Consider the following 20,931-nt stretch of genomic DNA (forward strand, 5'->3'; position numbering starts at 1 on the left):
AAAAAACGTTAACAATACTTTTATTATCATATTTTAAAAAAAGTACTGTTTCTTGCTTTTGTTCGCGATGAATTTAATCACGATTGGACCACCGTCGTCATTTACCGTAATTATATTATATAACATATATTATAGTGTGTCTATTGATTAAACCTTTTTTACATTTTTGATTTGACAATTATTGAAAAGCATGGTTTTACCACCTTGCAAATTCAATACTTAAATATTTAATAATATAATAATTAATGTAATTATGTTCAATTATTTCACTTATTTTAATTTAGTATCAAATTAATAAAAATTATACAAAGAGTAAAGCAATCTATTTTTTAAATTATTTATTTTAATTTTTATATTTTCTGATTATTTATTTATGAAATAATTATTTTAGAACTGTTCAAGCAAAGATTCAAAACATTTTACAATTAGGTACATAAATTCTAGTGTATTCTACAACTATTTTGTGTGTGTTTGAAAATCTCAGCACATATTTTTCAAGTAGATGGAGTTTTCTAAAAGTTTGATTAAACATTTGATGTTAATTATGTTCAACCAAGATAATAATTGCATCACATCCTTAGAAATTTTCAATAATAAGGACAAACCCAATTAAAATATTAGTAAAACTTTTTTTGAAACATTTTTATGTTACAAAACAAAATTAATAATATTATGCGTCCAATATAACGTTATATAAATTTGTAAAACCGATAGAATTATCACCTGCCTTAATAATATAAATCATTTTGAACTAATACATGTTTAAATCACATGGACATTTGCTTATATTTGAATGCATTATTTTGATTAAATGCAAATATGGAATCTGTAATTTCATGTGAAGATATTGTATTGAATTAAATTTATCCAATTTTGTCCAAATTTAACACGTATCCTCTTTGTGCTCCACTCGTAACTGTAATCTTCATAACGTGCGATAAATAACAACTGATTTCAATAAATTTTTATAAGCACAGTGAATATTATTATATTTATTACACATTTGTATGGAATTAAAATTCAGTACCTAACTTTATGGTCACATAAATAAAACGTGTGCCCAATTGATTGAACACATTTTGGACTTGGTTTAAAATAAATTAATTTTAGTTGAATGGGATTCAATATATCTTGAGTCGACTTAACGGATTGCTAGTTTGGTGATGGTTTTCGTCCAATTTGAATTTAATTTAGTTGCTCAATGGATAGGAAAACTAATTTTCCGTTCTAGAAATGTACCCACGCGTCTTCCTGACAAGTTGGCTTAGTAAATTTGCCTTGGAACGGGATATAAAAGCATACCTACGTAATCAATTAAAGACTGTTAATATTTAATCTAAATAACAGCCGATGAAATTAAGTATACAATTGCATGTGTGAAAAGAGGAGATGATTTTCGAACTATTTTTATTTAAAAAAAACAAACTATTTGGTAATAATTAATTCAGTTAATTGTTGATTCAAGTAAAATGTAATCATAATAATATTATGTAGGTATAAATGTATAATAATAATATTATATTATGTATCATACTTTTAAACAAAAATGTTGTTATTTCTCTTTTAATTTCCAATTTATTTTATGTCAATTATGGATTAAAGTTTATGGACGACTACATATATATATATACATATTTTCTTAAATTTATTTTACTAATTATTATACTTTTTACGTTTCTCTCATTTCCAAAATGGAAATTATATAGTATAATATATATAATATCAAATTAATTAATTTTTTTTTTTTGGTGTTTAATTGGAAAAATCATAAAACGACTGTATGACACCAATAATGAGAATATACATTTATTAATTAAATATTAATATATACATACAATATGTGACCAGTATTATATATGTGTATAAATAGGCGTCTTAAAATTTAATTTTGATTTAAATTTAAATTTAGATTACCATATAAATACCTAAATATATTCAACAAAATTGACTTATGATGACAAAACATAGGACCTACGGTCGATGATGATTATTATTATTATAGCTTAATTATTATTACGCATGTCCCCGGTAAAAAAATAACAATCCTCTACAGTAAAGCATATGTAAACACCAAGGGAGGACCTACTTATAAGAATAATGTTTTTCAAAGTATACTACTGATATATAATTTATATAACTTGACAATTTCAAGCACCTAAGGTCCGATTTCACCAAATATGCTTTAATCGTGGTCAACTATATTATATTATGTTCGTGATCGTGGTTACAGTCATGACAAAATAAATAGTTATGCTATCAACTTTGTGATACGCAACTGTGTGGTCTCCCACCACAAAAATTATGTCATCCGTTCTCCGATATTATATATATTATTATTATTATTATTTCTGCTGGTGAGAACGGCTTACGTCACAGTTCTTGGCGAAGTGCGGGAGGGGTGCCCGTTATCGACCAATATTAGTTACGTTGATAGCATACCTATTTATTTTGTCATGGTTACAGTAATCTTGGTAAAAAGTTAATCGTGATTTACCAAAATTTGGATTTCACCACGTTAATCGCGGTTCCACTAAACGCGATTACGGTAACCCCGATTAACCTTATTAATCAACTTCATCGTTGATACCACGGTCTTCGAAGATCTTCTAAGACCATGGTTGATACTAGTATCTATTATAAGGTGATAACAATGGTAATATGATATAGTTCGTTAATCGTTTGGCGCAAAATTTCAAATTTTGATCTGCAACAACTACCGTGCCATGCGTTGCTGTAATAAAGTTTTGTCTTTTGATTTTTCTATTGTTAATATTTCAATTATGAACAATTTAAAAACGAAGCGTGAACGTAGTTTCGAATACCTGGAGAAGTCTGTTCTTATTATCATTGTTGCTGAGCACTTCGGTTAAGTTAGTGTTCATTTTCGTTAGTACTGTGAATTTAATAATTTAAATTTGGTCAGGTCTTACATATTATTTTGTAGGTAGGTTTTTTCTTTTTATCATATCCAAAGATAAAGATCAACATAATAACGTTATTCATTAGTTTGATGAATTTGGTGCAAAAACGTTTTTATTTTATTCATATAACACAATTCATATTATGCATTTTTTTTTTGTAAACTGCGAAGTCAAAGTAAACTATAAAAAAAATGCGATGTAACACAAAATCGAAAGGCATATTAAACAAAAGCAATTATTTAACTTCAACAAAATTATGCCAAGGATATATTGCAGTAATAGGTATACATTGAAACAATGTGAATAAAATATAATATCAGAAATTATTAACAGAAACTATATATAGAAACCAATACAAACATCGATAAGTGTTTCGTTGCGAACGTTTTAGCAAGCATTTTCCATTAAGTGGATCAACTGTCCAGGTTTCAATAAATTCGGTAAAAGTGGAGAAAACAAACTAATCAATGATAAGCCAATTGTTTGATTTTAATAATTCCATACAATTGACTATCGAGCATCATCAAGTGTTACTACTTGCCGTACGTGATAACATCAGCTAAAGCACTTAGGGGCCTTATACTCTCAAATAGTTCATAATACTTCATAACGTGTGCTGAAAATAATTATTCCTGATAATAACCATAACAATAATAAAAAAAGGTGGATAAGTGGATGTCGCTCTGCTGTACAGTAGGTTACAAGTGGGTCACTGTAATGGATGGTGTTAAATTTAACTTCAATGATTTAATATCATTGTATAAGAAAAACGATTCTGAGCGAAAACGGTCAGTCAGCCTATAGGCCATATATGATATTACCAAGTATATTTGATGATATTATTGTGAATAAAGTAATTTATATATAACCTATTTACGTGGAGCCTTGTTTTAAATTTTCAATCCTTAGCCATAAAAGTTAAACATTTTATACATTTTTAACTACAAAATAATTAATAAATTATAAATTTGATAAATATTGTCAACATTTGAACTTTAAATGCTTATAAAAAAAAATTGTGCCTATGTATTTTTAATATTTTTCAACTGCTATTAGAACGATATATCAGGAGCCTTATATTAAATTTTCACGCTTTTTTACCCAACAAACATTTTTTTATTGATATTTATAGAAAAAAAACTAAAAAAATTGAAAACTGACAATGTCCGTAAACAGCTCAAAAAGAGTCAAATTATTTTATGGTGTATAGAAAATGCTAGTATAAACATTCAGTCAAAATTTCATGTCCCTACGGTCATTTGTTTTCGAGTTACACCAAAAACCAAAATCGATTTTCTCGAAAACAGATTTTCCATAAAAATTCCCGTTTTTTCCTTAATTTTTCTTTTGTTTTTCACGTCGCTTTTGAAAACTACTGGGAAATTCTTACTTTTGACCCCCCAAAGTACCAACTAGATTCACTTTCCTATCAGAAAAGTTACGGTTGAAGAAAATCCAAGCACTTTTACTGTCCTAAAAGGTGATGACAGACACAAAAATAAAAAAATTAAAAAAATTAAAAAAAAAACACACATCATTGTAAAATCAATACATTCATCGCTTCGCTCAGAATCTAAAAATTATAATACAGTAAGTCAGTAAGATGTCTACAATTACGCGATTTAAAAATGTACTATGTATTCGGTATTTCGGTCATCATTAATATTTATTTATATCTAACAGAACTATTTTGTGTATACATAAATAAACGATCATATTATTATCCTGTATTCAAATTAATAATCAAATAATAATTTCCTTATTAGTAAAATCATTACATTATATTTTTATCATTATTTCAAGTTGTTTCAAGATGCTATCAATATAATATACAAGACTTACATAAATGGAAATATGATGTGAGTATTCCAATACTGCATAATAACAAAAAAGATTGTACAATTAAAAAAGTACTTTAACAAATTGTTGAAGTATTAAATTTGATGTAAAACAATTGTATTTTATGTGTGTGAATACAATATAATAATATAGATTAAGTGTTTTAAGTACCCTCAGGCCACAAATAAATCAAATAATATTTTCAAAGTACAAAAAAACAACTAATATTATCGTTACCTATTCTTCATTTAAATATCTAAATTTGTCCAAATTTGAACTTAAAATGTCTATTAGAAAAAACTGTGTTTACCCATACATTTTTTTAGATTTTTTTTGCAGTATAAACTATTTATGTGAAACTTTGTTATAAATTTAATCCTTAGCTATAAAAATTGAGCATTTTGTACATATTTCACTACAAAAATATTTACAAATGTTCGTAATTTTGATAAATTTGTCAAAATTTGAATTTTGAACATTAAATATTTTAAAAAAACTGTGCCTTTGTATTTTTAATATTCTTAAATTTCTATAAAAAAAGATTATAAGGATCCTTGCATTACATTATCAAGCTTTTTAACCCAGCATTTTTTTTAATTTGTTCTGGTGTATTTGTGTTAATGCGTAAGAATAAATACTGTCAATAAATCGTGTCTGATTTTATTTATATGTCCTCCATCGTTTCATCCCAGGGCCGATCGTTCTTGCCACCCCTATAAGTAGATCAAATCAAGGGAGACTTTTAAAACTGTATGATTACAATATTATATTTTGTTAGTTTTTCTTAATAATTAAAACAAAGTATGCCAATACTGGCAATACTTTTCATTAAATTTTCTAATTTTGAACTCCTAAAGTAGGTACAAAATTAATAACATTTTCTACCAAAAACCATAGTCAATGTTTAAGATTGAAGCATTTTTTTGCTTCAAAAACCGAACCAATAGAATAATGCAGTTACCCATAATGTCCTTTATAGAATAAAAGCGGTTTATACAGTATTTTATTTCGCTTGGTATAACTTGAAAAAAATAAAAGCTTATGATTACACCACATTTAATGTCCTTTGTAAAGTTTAAGATTCAATCTAATATGTGGAATTAGAACATTAGGTTCTTCAAAATTAGATTGATTTTACTGGTTCTAGTAGCATTACCCAATTAGGAAGGTATATAATCTTGCTGGGTATCGATAAACTACAAGAATGTACCTATTTATATGTTATCCCTTTTATAGATCAGAACAATCATACTGACATAACTGTACTTAGTAGGTTTTTCTAGTATTTTGACAGTTTTATTTAAATATTATAAAAAAAACGCAAACCCATTGTACCTATATTTATCATATTTTCATTAAAACGTATACTGCATTTTGAAACCAGAGTATAATATAGATGTAATAATAATAATACAGTCACAGTAGTATTCCGTATTTCTGTGTCGTCTATACGAAATGAGACACGAAAATGAATACGCCCCGGACAACGATAACATTTAGACGTTTGAGATAGTTACAACTTAAAATGTCTATGGTCTAACTAATAAACTTAATGAAAATGTTTAGGAAACAAATTACAAACGACATGTTTACCACTCTATTATAATAAGTCCCGTAGCATGAGATAAATGTATGCTATATTATAGTGTATGCTATAGAAAAGGATAGTAATACACTTGAAACATTGAATGCTATTAGTCTCTGAGGACTTTTTCGGCAGAATATAACAAATATTTTATCGACCGGAGCACACGAGTGTTGGAAAAAATCAAGTCGCGGACCTGAGCCATGAGAATTATTGCACTATTATGTGAGAAATAAACACGGGAGACAAATGTTTCAGAAACACGATTTCTAATGGATTAGCTACAGGAATCGAATGGAAATATTTGGACCAAATTAAGGCGGTGTTTATCATATTATCTTGGACCACAAAATGAATACCATTTTGATTTAATAATAAATATAATAATATAAAGAAGGTAACCACAAAAATAATATAAGTAGGTGCAGTTGCCTTTATTGTCGAGAGCAAATAATTAATAATTATTATTCGACCGACTTTAAATATAGTAGTTAAAACTTTTACGAATAGTTGAAATAAAAGTAAATAATATCCATATCTTACGTTGTATAAATTATTAAAAAGGAAGAAAATAAATAAGGCCTAAAAATGTAAAATATTTCTAGACAAATTATATGTGATGATATTTTATTCGATAATACCTTCAATTACGACAAAACCACCACTTCAATTAAACATTTCATCAACCTTAATAATATTGATTAATTTTGTCGGTATTGCTAATCAGAAATAACACATAATATTGAGAAAATACAAATAAAAAATACCTTAAGTATACATTCTACAAGGGGATCCGAGTATCCGCCTATATCCGAGTAATACGAAAAGTTGTATTTTTGCTAAGCTCTCGATTTATTAAGGATTTGGCTAAAATTGATTATTTTTGCTACTTATTTGAAGCTGATTAATGTCACTAAAAAACTTTATAATTGTATAAAAAAGAAAACTATGTTGAACTTAACCATCCATAAATTAAAGTACAAAAAATGTTCCCATGATTTTGTATAGTGCGCGTTTTAAAAATTAGGTGTAATTATAATTTTCAACTTTCTTTATTTTTGTTTTTGGACTCAACCAATGAGAGCTTTTTAATAATTTGTTCATTTTATTTACAGTAAAAATACGTTCATTATATTATTTATGACTTGACTACCATAATTTCCTCATAGTTCTATAACATCATAAACATAATAAACTTCCAAGTATGTTATTGTTTAGTAAGTAGGTTATATTAAATTAATTATGTTAAATTAATAACAAAAATATAAATTATTATAATTTACTTGTCTGGGGTATTTTTAATAATTCGTTTTTATTTTAATTCATTTTTATAATTTTTATTTTCATAGTATTTTATATTTTTGTGCCTTTTGTAGTCCATTATTAGAACTGAAATAATAATCATAGGATCATCATCATCGACCACAAATGGTATACTATGATATGGTTTATTTAAAATATTATGATTTTTGAAATTGTTCAGTATACTTGTAAATCTATTATAATCAAATACTAAAATACTTGGATACTTTATATCTTGTGACGATACAAACTTGTTTTTTTACATAAGAACCATCACCCCTTTTTACTGTGAATTATTAATTAGTTTGATAATGTTGATGTTTCTAAATTGAAATACAACCAAATAGTTTATGAATTATTAAACGTGATCCGTAATATTATGTTTACAACAAATATAAAACATAATATATTATATTTTAGTCTATTACTTATTATAATTAGACAATCGTTACAAATGATTAAATTGCAAATATGTAATACTAATTTGGTACTTATTTATTTTAAAATCACTATGGCTCCAATAACTTCTAAATTTATTGTAATTGAAAATTGTCTATTATCCTTGGTAAAGTGGTACTTAAAAGTTAATATCTTGAAAATTACTTGTTTGAATTTCAATTTACGTTGGTAATCGACATTTAAAAAAAATCATCATCTCAACGTTTTTTAATAAAATAAAGGCTTTACTTAAATAAATATTGAATTCGTTTCGCCAAACGACATTTCTTAAATTGCATTAAAAATTAAAATATTTGAAAAATATTATCCTTAAGTGTATATACTTAAAAATTTGAATAAATTCATTGTTGACGGAAAAGAAGGGATACTTGTTGAATCACCCTGTAAAATCCTGGATTATTCCCAGTGTCCACTGTTCGGCCGTTAAATATAGTATTTGATACCTTTTTATTATTTTAGTCAACGCTACGAATACAATATTACACGGTTCCGCCTCAGAATATTAATATTTAGTTATTATAGTGATTGCTTCTTAATGTTATATACTACGTATTATTATAGCCATATCGACTTTAAAATACCTCTAAACTTTTATATATTACAGGCGCGTAGAACAAATTAAATTACAAATAAAATTTGTACAGTCCAATGTAAATAACTGTATTTGAAAAATAATATTGCAAGAGCCAAGCCCACCCCCCCCCCCCCTTCCCATAAATACATAAAATTGTGCAAATACTAGACCCTGTGATATTTATACTTTGTTAGTAGGCATAATATTATGACGAACTTTCTACATAAGTACTTACAATCATTTAATATATATTACGGTTTTGTTGGTATTGTCTTTGCCAAAAAAAAACCATAAAAGTTTTAATCTAGATTAATTAAAATGGACGTAATTGTATTTTATTTTAGTCAAGGACAACAATATAATGTACAGAAACATCAGTGGGCTTATAATATAATAATATTATAAAGGTACGTCTACGGTCTACCACCGTTTTATATACCTAATATATAATAATATATAATATACATGATGACAAAATGTAAATTAAATATCTATGAACGTTATTTTATACATCGTAATAATATAATCCCCATTTATTGATACTTTTTTGTGAATTTTGGGTTTAATTTATTTTTTAAATACATAGGCACACAGCATAATATTATTGAAAATATTATAACTTATCAGTATTCGAATACCTATCTGAGAAATAGGGATAAATACTGAATAATGAGTATTTTTAAATTGACTTGATGAATATTTTATTTGAAAAACAATACCAAATAGAGCTTGATTTACCCGAAAGCACGTAGATGTAGTATAGGTAGGTATATATAGTTTGACTAAAAAACGATACTCGCTTAAATGTCTTCAACGTTTTTCTCGAAAACTACCGAGGAAAAACATGACCTTTCGGTAGTACAACGTACGATAAATTTCCAATATTTATAGTAGTTGATAGTCGTAGCTAGTGCTACATAACATATTTAGCCTTTTTGATGTTCCAAATAACTTGTAAAAAAATACATTTTACAAAATTCAATATATAGTTCCATCGCTTTACATCGATGTACAAAATTAAAACGTTATATGATTTTTGTTACAAATAGTTACTTGATATATTATATATCTACTTCAAAGTATAGATTAAATCTATTTTAATAAGAATAATTACTAATGATTACTAATAATAACTATGATGAAATTAGTCTGGTTTTAGACAAGACGGTGAAAATTAATGTTTTTTTAAGAGTACCGTTTTCCATATTACGGAGCGGAAACGTACAATTTTTTTTAACATTTTAACCACTAATACATTTTTCACTTTTCATTATTCCTTGTATTTTGCTGATAGTATTTTTGTTTTATTATTATTTTATTAGCTTAGGAATATTCTACGTTCAGTGTGTACCAGTTACCTACGACTGTACGAGTTCCGAAACTCCCTCATGACTCATGAGATTGCATTATTATTTTAAAAATTAAAGTTTGTGTCACGAAATACGACTTAATACCTTCGTCGCCATATAAATATATTGTTTTTATTTTTATTTTGCTGCTAGAGTCCTTCGACCGTAGGCTATCGCGGCACTCACTATAAATTATAATTATATTAAGGTATTGAATTCTAGTCCATTAGCCTTGCACATAGATAAATAAATCCACGGAACTCCGTAATTTTATGAGAACCCGGCACATAGTTGGGACTTGGAAGTGGTTCCCCAAAGAAGTAATGGCGTGGCTTTGTGATCTAGGTTTCCCAAGAAAGTCGTAATCTATACTACTATATAAAATTGTAAGGGGTTTTCTACGACCGCGCTAACTAAGAAAACTACTGAACCGATTTGTCTGAAATTTTTACGGTTATACATGACAGTCTGCTGAAGGTTTTACAACCACTTTTGTTAATAAAAAATAAGTATAAAGTTCTTGAAAAATAAAAAACAAAGCTAATCTAATCCTTATATATATAAAAGAGCAGGCATTTTTTATGATCCAATTTTGTGACTACACTATTCAATATTTTTCCAATATTTTTTCACAGAATTGTTCCAAATACCTTCCTGAGTGTCACCACGTCACCCGATTTTTAATTTTTTTTGTCTGAGGGGAGGGAGTAGGGAATCTATATATTATATACCTAAAATCCATATATCACTGACTCACTGATCGCTGTATCTCAAAAACTATACAACGTACGAACTTGAAGTTTGGAATAGTGGTTCTTCTAATACTTTCATCGTGCAATAAGAAAGGATTTACCGAAATTCGAATTTAAATTAGGTGCTCAAACAGGGATATTGAAGTTCATATAGGAAATTTAATTTTTATTTATTAATAGTTCCCATTGGTTACAGTCAACAGTAGACATTTGTGTTTATTTATTATCGGTTGCCATTGGTTATTTGGGCAGATCAAGTACAAGCTGGCATCAAATCGAATTATTGAACATTGCCTACCAAGGTGATTGGTGAAAGAGTTGCCCTTTGTCCGCGATCCGACGTAGTCGGATTACCTTCCAGGGTGGGGCTGAGTTGCACTTACTGCAGGCTGCGGCAAGTTACACCCAAAAGTAGTTGAGCAATCATAATTTTTTTAAGATTTGCGATTTTTTACGGGTAATGAAGTACATGGGTTCCGCTATAAAAATATATTTACCATTTATACAGCTAGACACATTTCAATATGTTTTCATTAACCGTTTCTTATATTTACTTGCCGATCACATTAAACGATAAAATTTAAATACAAAATTATACGTATCATCGTCCGAAAACAAAATAAACAACCAATCACGGGTGAAGCTGTGACGGGTCGGCTAGTATACTAATATAATAACTAATAAAACTTAAAAGTACCAATATGATAATCTACGTAAAAAGTTTTTTCGTTATTTCAAACAAAGCAAAAATAAATTAAGTTAGTGAGTAAACCCTCCCTTAAGTGATTTTTAATTCTTCTATATAATCCATGCGTCATACACAGGTCTGATTAAGACTTTCAACCGTGTTTTCCACTGCAAAAAAGTTTTCTTGTAATTAATAATTTATGGCTTTTAAGTTTATAACTTGGTACCTATTATATTTGTACACCTACACTTGAGGTAAGATAATAAATAATCAAAAAGGTAAAAAATAAAAACTTCAAGTCGATTCATATAATGTATAGGGCATCCGTTTTAAATAATATACACTATTCAATATTAAATTATTTTAATCGAACGATTAAAAAAGGTGGGAAAGTGGACGTCGCTCTGATGTACAGTAGGTTATAAGTGGGTCACTGTAATATATGGTGTTATATTTGAATTCAATGATAAAATATCATTGTATAAGAAAAACGATTCTCCGTATTGTAATATTATTTTTTTAACACGCGAAACAAAAATAACAAACTCCCGGAACTTTGACATTAAATGTCACATGTTTAAATGATATAATATCTATCTATCATGCAAATCTAAATATTTAGTTTTTTATCCTACAAAATACGTTGTATAAAACATATCAACTTTAGAATAAAGTATAAACATTACTCGTTTTCTCTTGGAATTTAATAATGTTGTATGGATACTCACAAATTTAATATATAAATACAAATGTTCAAAAATTTAAAATACCAAAAGGCTAAAGCTATAGCCTATATAGGCACGCCGAAAGAGTAAATCTTGACATAGTTATCTGAAAACCTCGACACCTATCTTATTACACCCGATAACGGATAAACAACCAACTTATTGAACAAAATATAATACTATATAAAAATAAATTACCAAGTTACCGAGGTTCTCCACACGAGTTTTATCAGTGAGGTCCAGTATAAGAAAATTGAAAATGTACATGTAAAATGGAGCTCCAGTAATCTTTTAAATAGTAATTTTAAAAATAATATATACATTATATTAGTTAATTTATAGTTTTTCAAAATGTTATATTCATCCCTCCACAACCACATGCAATTTAATATTGTAATTATTTAATTACACTGTCGCGAAATCAAATTGTAACTAACGGCCTTTCCGATACTGATATTAATTGTTCAGGGATTAAAAAAAAAGGTATATACCTATATTATATTACGGCAAGTAAATTACATTAGTTAAAAACAATCGTTTAATGTATCATCGTATTATATATTAAAAACTACTACAGTACTACGTCATATATACCAATACTTCTTCGGTTAAGCAATAATACGAATCACACGACATTTTCTTTTATAATAATAATCTTTCGTTCCAAATACACGGTTGGCTAAATAAACGTTCCAATTGTTTTAAACGATATATACAATATACCACATTATTGCTAGAGACATTTAATTAGCCTTTGAGTAGAAAACTTCTAGCGTTTCGGAACAATCGTGCGTTATTCTTAAATAGTTAAGTCTTGAAAGGAGTTGGACGAGCAACTATAATAATATTATAATACTAGCTGAAAATTAATTATTATACATTGCAGTAAAGTTCAGAGACCTTAGATTCGGGTGATAAAACTGTAAAATATGCACTCAGATATACACATATCGCATTTTTGTCTGTTCTCTGTACCTACTAAACGACTTAGAGTTTATCGTCGTAATTGTTGTTGTTGTCTTAGTAAAATTTGTAAACAATGATGGGACATATTTTATGAAAAGCAATTTTATTCTTAGTGCGGAGACATCTTTTATTACTGTCGTATATTATAAGAACAAACTAGGTATATAATTTATCACGGCAAACATTATTTTATGTGTGCACTCTTTTTTATAAACTCATAAAGACGTTTGTCTCCAACTATATTTCAAGAAGTGAGCTTAGTATAGCTTAATAGCGCTGGTTTTTTGAATTTATAAACTAAATTATAATTCAGAATTTAGAATAGAATAAATGTTTTCTTATTTAAGAACATAATATCATAGAATTTTGAAAAATGCCGAATTATACAATAAGTATATAACTGTATAAGAATTAGTCTTATAAATTGTAAACGATAATTAAATTAATTTAAATTTAAAGCCCTATATTAAAATATTAATATACAATTATATTATTATATTTTGAAGTTTGAATAATTGAGAATGACATATCGGATCAAATAAATATTATGAGGCTTTCTGTATATCCGACAGCTATAGTTTTTTTTAGAGTTACACCAAAAAATCAAAATTGATTTTGCGTAAAGATAAAAGTACCAAATAGATTCCCTTTTGTACCGGAAAAGATGCTGTTAAGTAAAGAGTCAAAACATTTTTACTGCCTCAAAGAGTGATGTATTAGGACAAACACTAAAAAAATAAAAACACACATCATTGTAATATCAATATTGCTGCTGTCAGAACTTAAAATTCAAATAAATTCATTATTAAATGAAAAATTAAAATAACGAGCAGCTTGGTAAATCACCTTTTATAGTTTTATATAAAATTAGCCATTTGTATAGGTTATATATGTAACTATGCAATGCTTTGCACTCCGATGGTTTACTTGGTTTACATGATGCTGCGGTGCTGGATGTTTAAATTCGAGTTTTCAGACACTGCAATAAGAAATTCAAACCAACGTCTGGGGTCTCATACATGTTATTACTCGGATCAATATGGGTTAATACAGATGCTAAGTATAGTTCGGGAAAAACGTATTTTTAAAACTAAAATATGCATGTACCTATATACCCATATACCTACCAAATGTTTTAGACCAAAGGATATTCCCCAGAATGTTATTTAATTTCATAAAATATTACTGATAGTCGGCATGCGATACTACTGAATGATGAAACGATGCATAATTCATACATTTTAAAATGTGTTGATACCTAATGATAAATATTTAATAACTAATATTAATTACCAATAACAGATAACTAATAACAGTATAATTATATACCAACTCAAAAATTACAATTAAAATTACATGATGTTATCAAATTAAATTTGTAAAATAATAAATTATTTAGGTTTTGGGTTAACCAGTATGATTTATTCGGGTTTCGGTCAATTCGGGTGTTTTGAAAAAAAAATCATTCAGGTTATATGGGTTTCAGGTGTGGGTTAAGAGTTTTTAAGGGTGTAATGGTTTCCGGTTAGTTTGGGTTGCAAGATCCTGGTTATATGTGTATATTTTTATGGAAATAAATCAATTTTAAATTAATTATACACGTAAATCAATGTATGTTGATAAAAATATGAATTATATGAAATTGCTATAAAGGAGAAAAATAATAAAATATTTGTTCTCTGACGAAATTTACTTAAAACAAATATGTATTTTACATTTTTACCTATATAATATAGAAACTGCACGCAATGAACCAAAATATTTCAAAGTATCTCACGTTTGACGTCATAACTCATAATACAAATTAAGTACAAAATCAGATCAAGTATAGATTTTAATATAGTATGTAGAACATAAGTAGTAAGTATATAATATTAATTCCGACTTGATCGACGCTTTTAGAAGAGACTCTCGAGTAAAATAACATCATCATTAATATTCTACCTTTGTAGAAAGTCTTATAACAAGTTGAAACACAAAATAATCACATTTTTTTTTATCAACTCACCGGAAAAGCTCAAAATAAATTTGAAGTGTGTTTTGGCTTAAAATGTATGTATACAATACTATGTAGTATGTACAATGTACATTGTACATAATAATATACATATTATGCACAAAGAGTCTAACCCGCTAACCTTGATTGTCACTGTCAATATCTTTTTTCTAATTTATATTTAAAAATATATATATTTGATAACTATCACCAATTATACCGTTATAATTCATAGTATTTTTTGCTATACCTAAAATTAAAATCAAAAAAGCGTTAGTTTTTGTATTTCATAAAAATGTTTTTAAATTCAATTTAGGAAAATATTTTAAAAGTAAAAATTTTTTTTTTTTTTTTTTATTGATCTCAAAAAAAAATTAACATCGACAGCAAAGGCCATTAGTTTACAAATAAACATTAATTAAATACAAAATAATAACATTTTTTTTTTTTATATAAGATTGAACAATTTGGTTTGTTTTATAAACTTTATTAAATCAATGTTTTTTTCATGATTGGGTCCGAGTGGAAGAGTCTAGGTTGTTGGATATCTGATGTGTGGTCCGCTCTTGGTTGAACATTAAACAGTCTGATATTATATGTTTGACGGTTAACAAGGTTCCGCAGGTTTGACATATGGGAGCTTCCTCTCTTGCCATCAGGAAGCCGTGAGTCATTCTGGTGTGACCAGAACGGAGTCTATTGAGAACCGTATCTTCTTTACGGTTGATGTTAGGGTTTGTCCAACGATGTATGTCTCTTTTTATTTCGTTTAATTTGGTGTTTTGTAAGTTCCAAATTTTTTGCCATTTATATTTTGTGCGCTCATTTATGATTTTTTTTGCGTCATCATATGACATTTTATTAATTAAGACGGTATCTTTGTTGTTGATGGCTGTTGAGGCGTGTTCGTCGGCTACTTCATTACCTATTATTCCCGAGTGACCAGGTATCCACATGATGACTATGTTTTTACCTAGACCGGACGCTAAGGTGAGGTTGTTCAGAAAAGTAAAATTATTGTTTATTTTGGTTAACTTTTAAAAATTGTATGTTTAAACTTAACATTTTTAAAGCTAGGTGAAAAAGCAGATTGCTATTGTGTGAATATTTTATAAAGTAGTATTTTATTGAACTTTTACATATGTAACATATATAAAATAATAATATACCTTCTGTTTTTAAATAATTTCATCGAGGATTAATAATTGTTTAATATTTTATTGGAAAAAATGGCATTTAATTGCAATGTGCGTAAAATTTATTTTAGGCTCTGAGCGAAATGAACAAATGGTGTTGATTTTACAATGAAGTGTTTTTTTTTTGTGTGAATGTACACGATTTACAGTTATTTTTTAACTTCAATAACGTTCCTGAAGGAGAATTAATTGACTTATTATTGATACTTACTTTTAGAAGGACAAACTTAAAAATTCCCAGTACTTACTCAAAATAATCGAGGAAAAAAGTGGAAAATCTGTTATTTGTACGAAAAATTAATATTCTGCAAAATCTTCTTATTAGTAATTAACTGTAACTCAAAAATCTGACTTACTCTAGATACTATTGACATTTTTACAAAATACTTATTTTATTAAATCTTATTGTTTTTTTTTTCTATAATTACCAATAAAAAAAATTATAATCTGTCAAAAATTTGCTTGAAAATTCAATGCATAGTTTCTCATAAGTTGATTATACTGGAACTACAAAATTTTAAATATATATAGAGTAGGTACAGCATTTTTTTTTCATAAACATTTTAAGTTCAAATTTTTGACGAAATTATATATTTTAACAAAGTTGTTTCATATAGTTTGTTATTATTATTGTTAATGATGACAGATTATTTAGTTTTTTTTCTTCGGAGGATTTGAAACTTTTACGTATAAATTATATTTATTTACACAGTGACATTTTCAAAATATATAGATTAATTTTTTCAGGAAAAAACAAATTTAACCTACCTTATTACAAAAAATGTAAAATATATATTACTATAATGGCAATATAAATATATCATCACATACACTGTTATATTGGTACTATAATATTATTAGCTTGACAGACTGTCTTCGCTCAGAATCGTATTTTGTATGCAATGATTTATCACTGAAATAAAATGTATTCATTATAGTGGCTTACTTAATGACGATGAGATACACTCGACATTTAGGTACTGTAAAGTAGAGTGGATACCTCTCTAGTATATACTTTCTATTTTTTTTTATATAAAACATGTAATATTATTAATCATGTACCTACAACGTACCTATACGAAATTACTCTTTCGATGGTATTGCAAATAAAATCAAAGTAAAAAAAATGTAACTAAATAAATTGTTTTCATTAAATCAAATTATGACATTTATTTAGCTTAAGACAAGTACAAGTAGGTACCTAAATTATATAGTTTGTGTTAGTTGTATTATATCTTAGTACTAAAATTTAAAAACATAATATTTTTCTCACATTTTTTATAAATTCATATCATTATACCTAGAAACAATAGTTTATAGTTTATAAAGTTTACAATTAGTGTTTTATTATAAAATATAATAACTAATAAAAAAGTACCTACCTAGGTACTTAAAATTTAAGAAAATTAAAATTGAAATAAAACTTCAATAAAAAAGAGGAGGATACTCTGCTGGGTGTACCTAGTACGATGAAAATGCAACTATTAGCCTTCATTATACCTATTATATAATATAGTATATTATTATTATACACGTACCTACAAAATACAAAAATCTAAACAATAATAAATTTGAATTTCACTTCTCGTTTGTATTCGATACATAAAAATTAAAATCTCAAAATGTACCCAAGTCTTTTTTTAAAGTGCGCGTCACTGAGATAATGATTTGGAATATAATTTGAACACTTACACATTATAATATTATATCAAATAAAATGTACGTCCTTTGGTTTTTTTATTCGACTGTGCGTCATTGATGTAATCGCTTTAATGTTACAGATACCAGAGATTTATACGATCACAGTTCGGTGACGTATAAGCTGGCGGAAATGGAAATGCGCGTGGATCACTTGACCAGATTGTATGAACTGAAAGACAAAGACGTCCAGGAACTAATCAAGCATTTCAGCTCGGTTCTCAAAACGATCGTGAAGTCGCTGAATGTTTCCGTTTCTGAAGACATAGAATCGTTAATGGTTGCTTTCAACAAGTCCGTGGAAATGGTCAGGTCACCGATGGCACACTTCGACGTGTACACATTCCTACCCCATCTGCGGTCCCACGAGAATTATTTGAGGCCTTTGATATTACATTCCGGAGGCAGAAATGCAGGTTATTTACTCGTTTAATTTCACACAAGGGACCAATAAGAACGGTGTACAGATAAACAATATTAGTTACAAGCAATATACCTATATACTGTATTATATAGTAGCAGAAATAAATAATATATAGGTCAACAATAATATGCGGGTAGGTATGGCAAAGGCATAGTAAAAAATAAGGTATTTTGTAAAACGCCTGGGCAATGTTGAAGTTGTATATTTAATATTTTGTACTGCCGTTGTAATACATAATATAGGTACATGTACCTAAATTTGTTTTTATTATTAATTGGTAGGTACATATAATAAGTAATTAATTTTACCATCTAAATATTATGTTAGTACAGTCGTTAATAATATTTGTAAAAAAGAATTGAAAAAAGGTTACTTTAATATTATTAATTCCAACGTACAAGATGTATAAATTGTCCCTTAATAAAATTCTTAAGACCGAAATCAACTAGAATATACTAAGTTTTACTGTTTAACCTTGCACTTACAATAATTATCTGGTGGTTAAATGATAAAACACAGTGTTCTTACCTTAAACGAATTTCGTTAACAATACGCATTGTAGATTTTTATATTTTTATTGTTCAAATTAAATTACAAACCTAGTGTATAACTACAACTTTTACACTATAAGGTACCTGCTATAGTTAAAAACCAATTTTTCGTAAAACCGACGTATTATATAAATTTTAATCTCAGATAATTGTTTACAGGGGCACCTAATGGTTCGTAAAAAAACATGTCACGATAGTATTGATATTTTATTCAATGAACTGTATGAATTTATATAAATATATTTGACGAGCGTAATATTACAAAGTATCCTATACTAATAAAACGAATGGTACATAAATTGTTTGTAAAGAATTAAACTTCAGTTTAACGCTTATACCAATACCAGAAAATATCCCCCCCCTCACCGCAATCTCTATGAATTGAAATTAATTATATCATCTCCATCCAGCCAACCTGGAAATAAAATAACATTTATTTATACACATTTTACTCTCGTCTATACCTTAAATCACTTATAATCTAATTTGTTTTATTCGTCAGTTAGGTATTTGATTAAACATCGATTTCTGTTACAAAATAATGAATGATAATGCCAATAATTCAAATCGGCATAAAACCTATTTAAGAGTTTATAATAATTTTAAAATGTATGTTTTTTTTTTTGGTTTAGTGTCAATGGTGTTTGGAGTTCCTACTGTTCGTCGCCAACAACAGACCTACTTGATACAGACATTGATTAACATCGTAAGCAACATGAATCAAACTGAACAGAAAGATTCGTTAATAGTAGTGATGATTGGCGAAGTAATGTATACTTGTGATTACTCAATATAAAATATGTTACCGATAGATTAATATTTGCATCGGGCGTGTTGTAATTGTTTCAGATCGATCAGGAATACACGCAACAAGTTACTGCGGAAATCAAAAATCGGTAATTTATTTTCATTGTTATTACGATGCCGATTATACAAATTAAGAATTAATTTTAATATTGTTGAATATTTAACTTCAGGCTACCGGAAGCAGTGAACTCGGGTCTCGTGGACATAATTGCTCCGTCCCCGGAATATTATCCAGATTTCAACAAGCTTCGCATTACGCTCGGTGACTCCGAAGACCGGGTCCGCTGGAGGAGCAAACAAAATTTAGATTATGTTTTCTTAATGATGTACTGCCAGCCGAAAGGATCGTTTTACGTTCAGCTTGAAGATGACGTAGTCGCGAAGCCGCAATTCCACACTATTATGAAAAAAACGGCTTTGCAAAGGATAGCCGACGGACGAGAGTGGTTCATATTAGACTTCTGTCGACTTGGTTTTATCGGTAAAATCTATTTCAGTTGCAAAGTATAATATCACTAGTGGTACGAATGTACAATGGTATATTTCAATTTAGGCAAAATGATGAGATGTTCAGATTTACCGTGGCTGATACAATTCATCGTGATGTTTTATAACGATAAGCCGGGAGATTGGCTTTTAGACGGAATGATGGAGACCAAAGCTTGTAATCTTGAAAAAGATTTTGTGAGTAAATTGTTTATGGTAGGCATATGTTATAAGAATTAAGGTTCACGAAAACAAACGTCACATATATAATCATCATTTCAAATTTAAATCTGCTTGAAATTGGTTTACTTAGGTATCCTATAATATAAGTGATATATAAAAAAAATGCTTTAAAAGACTTTCCCGTTAAAATTTAAAAACTCTGAAATTTTGAACCATACAAAACGAAATTCAAACGAATTATTATTAACATTGCAATTTTGTTAATATTATTAATAAATTTTGTTCTTAGAGAGATTGTCGAAAACGAAAAGACGAAATATGGGTGACATTCAGACCGTCTCTTTTTCAACATATTGGAACCAGGTCTTCTTTAAACGGCAAAATTCAACTGTTAAAGGTATAGTAATTTTATATAGAAAAATAGTAAAAT

The 20,931-nt window shown here is 27.7% G+C and overlaps 1 protein-coding gene across 1 annotated transcript in view; it reads left to right on the forward strand.

Annotated features, from left to right (window-relative positions):
• The window catches only part of LOC132949425 (alpha-1,3-mannosyl-glycoprotein 4-beta-N-acetylglucosaminyltransferase B-like), a 28,184-nt gene that overhangs the window by 5,924 nt on the left and 1,329 nt on the right, over positions 1-20,931 (forward strand). The window contains 6 exon segments of the mRNA XM_061020306.1: positions 18,134-18,466; positions 19,658-19,791; positions 19,875-19,921; positions 20,003-20,313; positions 20,386-20,516; positions 20,791-20,898. Of these exon segments, the coding sequence (XP_060876289.1) occupies positions 18,134-18,466; positions 19,658-19,791; positions 19,875-19,921; positions 20,003-20,313; positions 20,386-20,516; positions 20,791-20,898 (1,064 nt within the window).

This window comes from Metopolophium dirhodum, chromosome 7 (genome assembly GCF_019925205.1).
Source record: "Metopolophium dirhodum isolate CAU chromosome 7, ASM1992520v1, whole genome shotgun sequence".
Lineage (NCBI taxonomy): Eukaryota > Metazoa > Arthropoda > Insecta > Hemiptera > Aphididae > Metopolophium > Metopolophium dirhodum.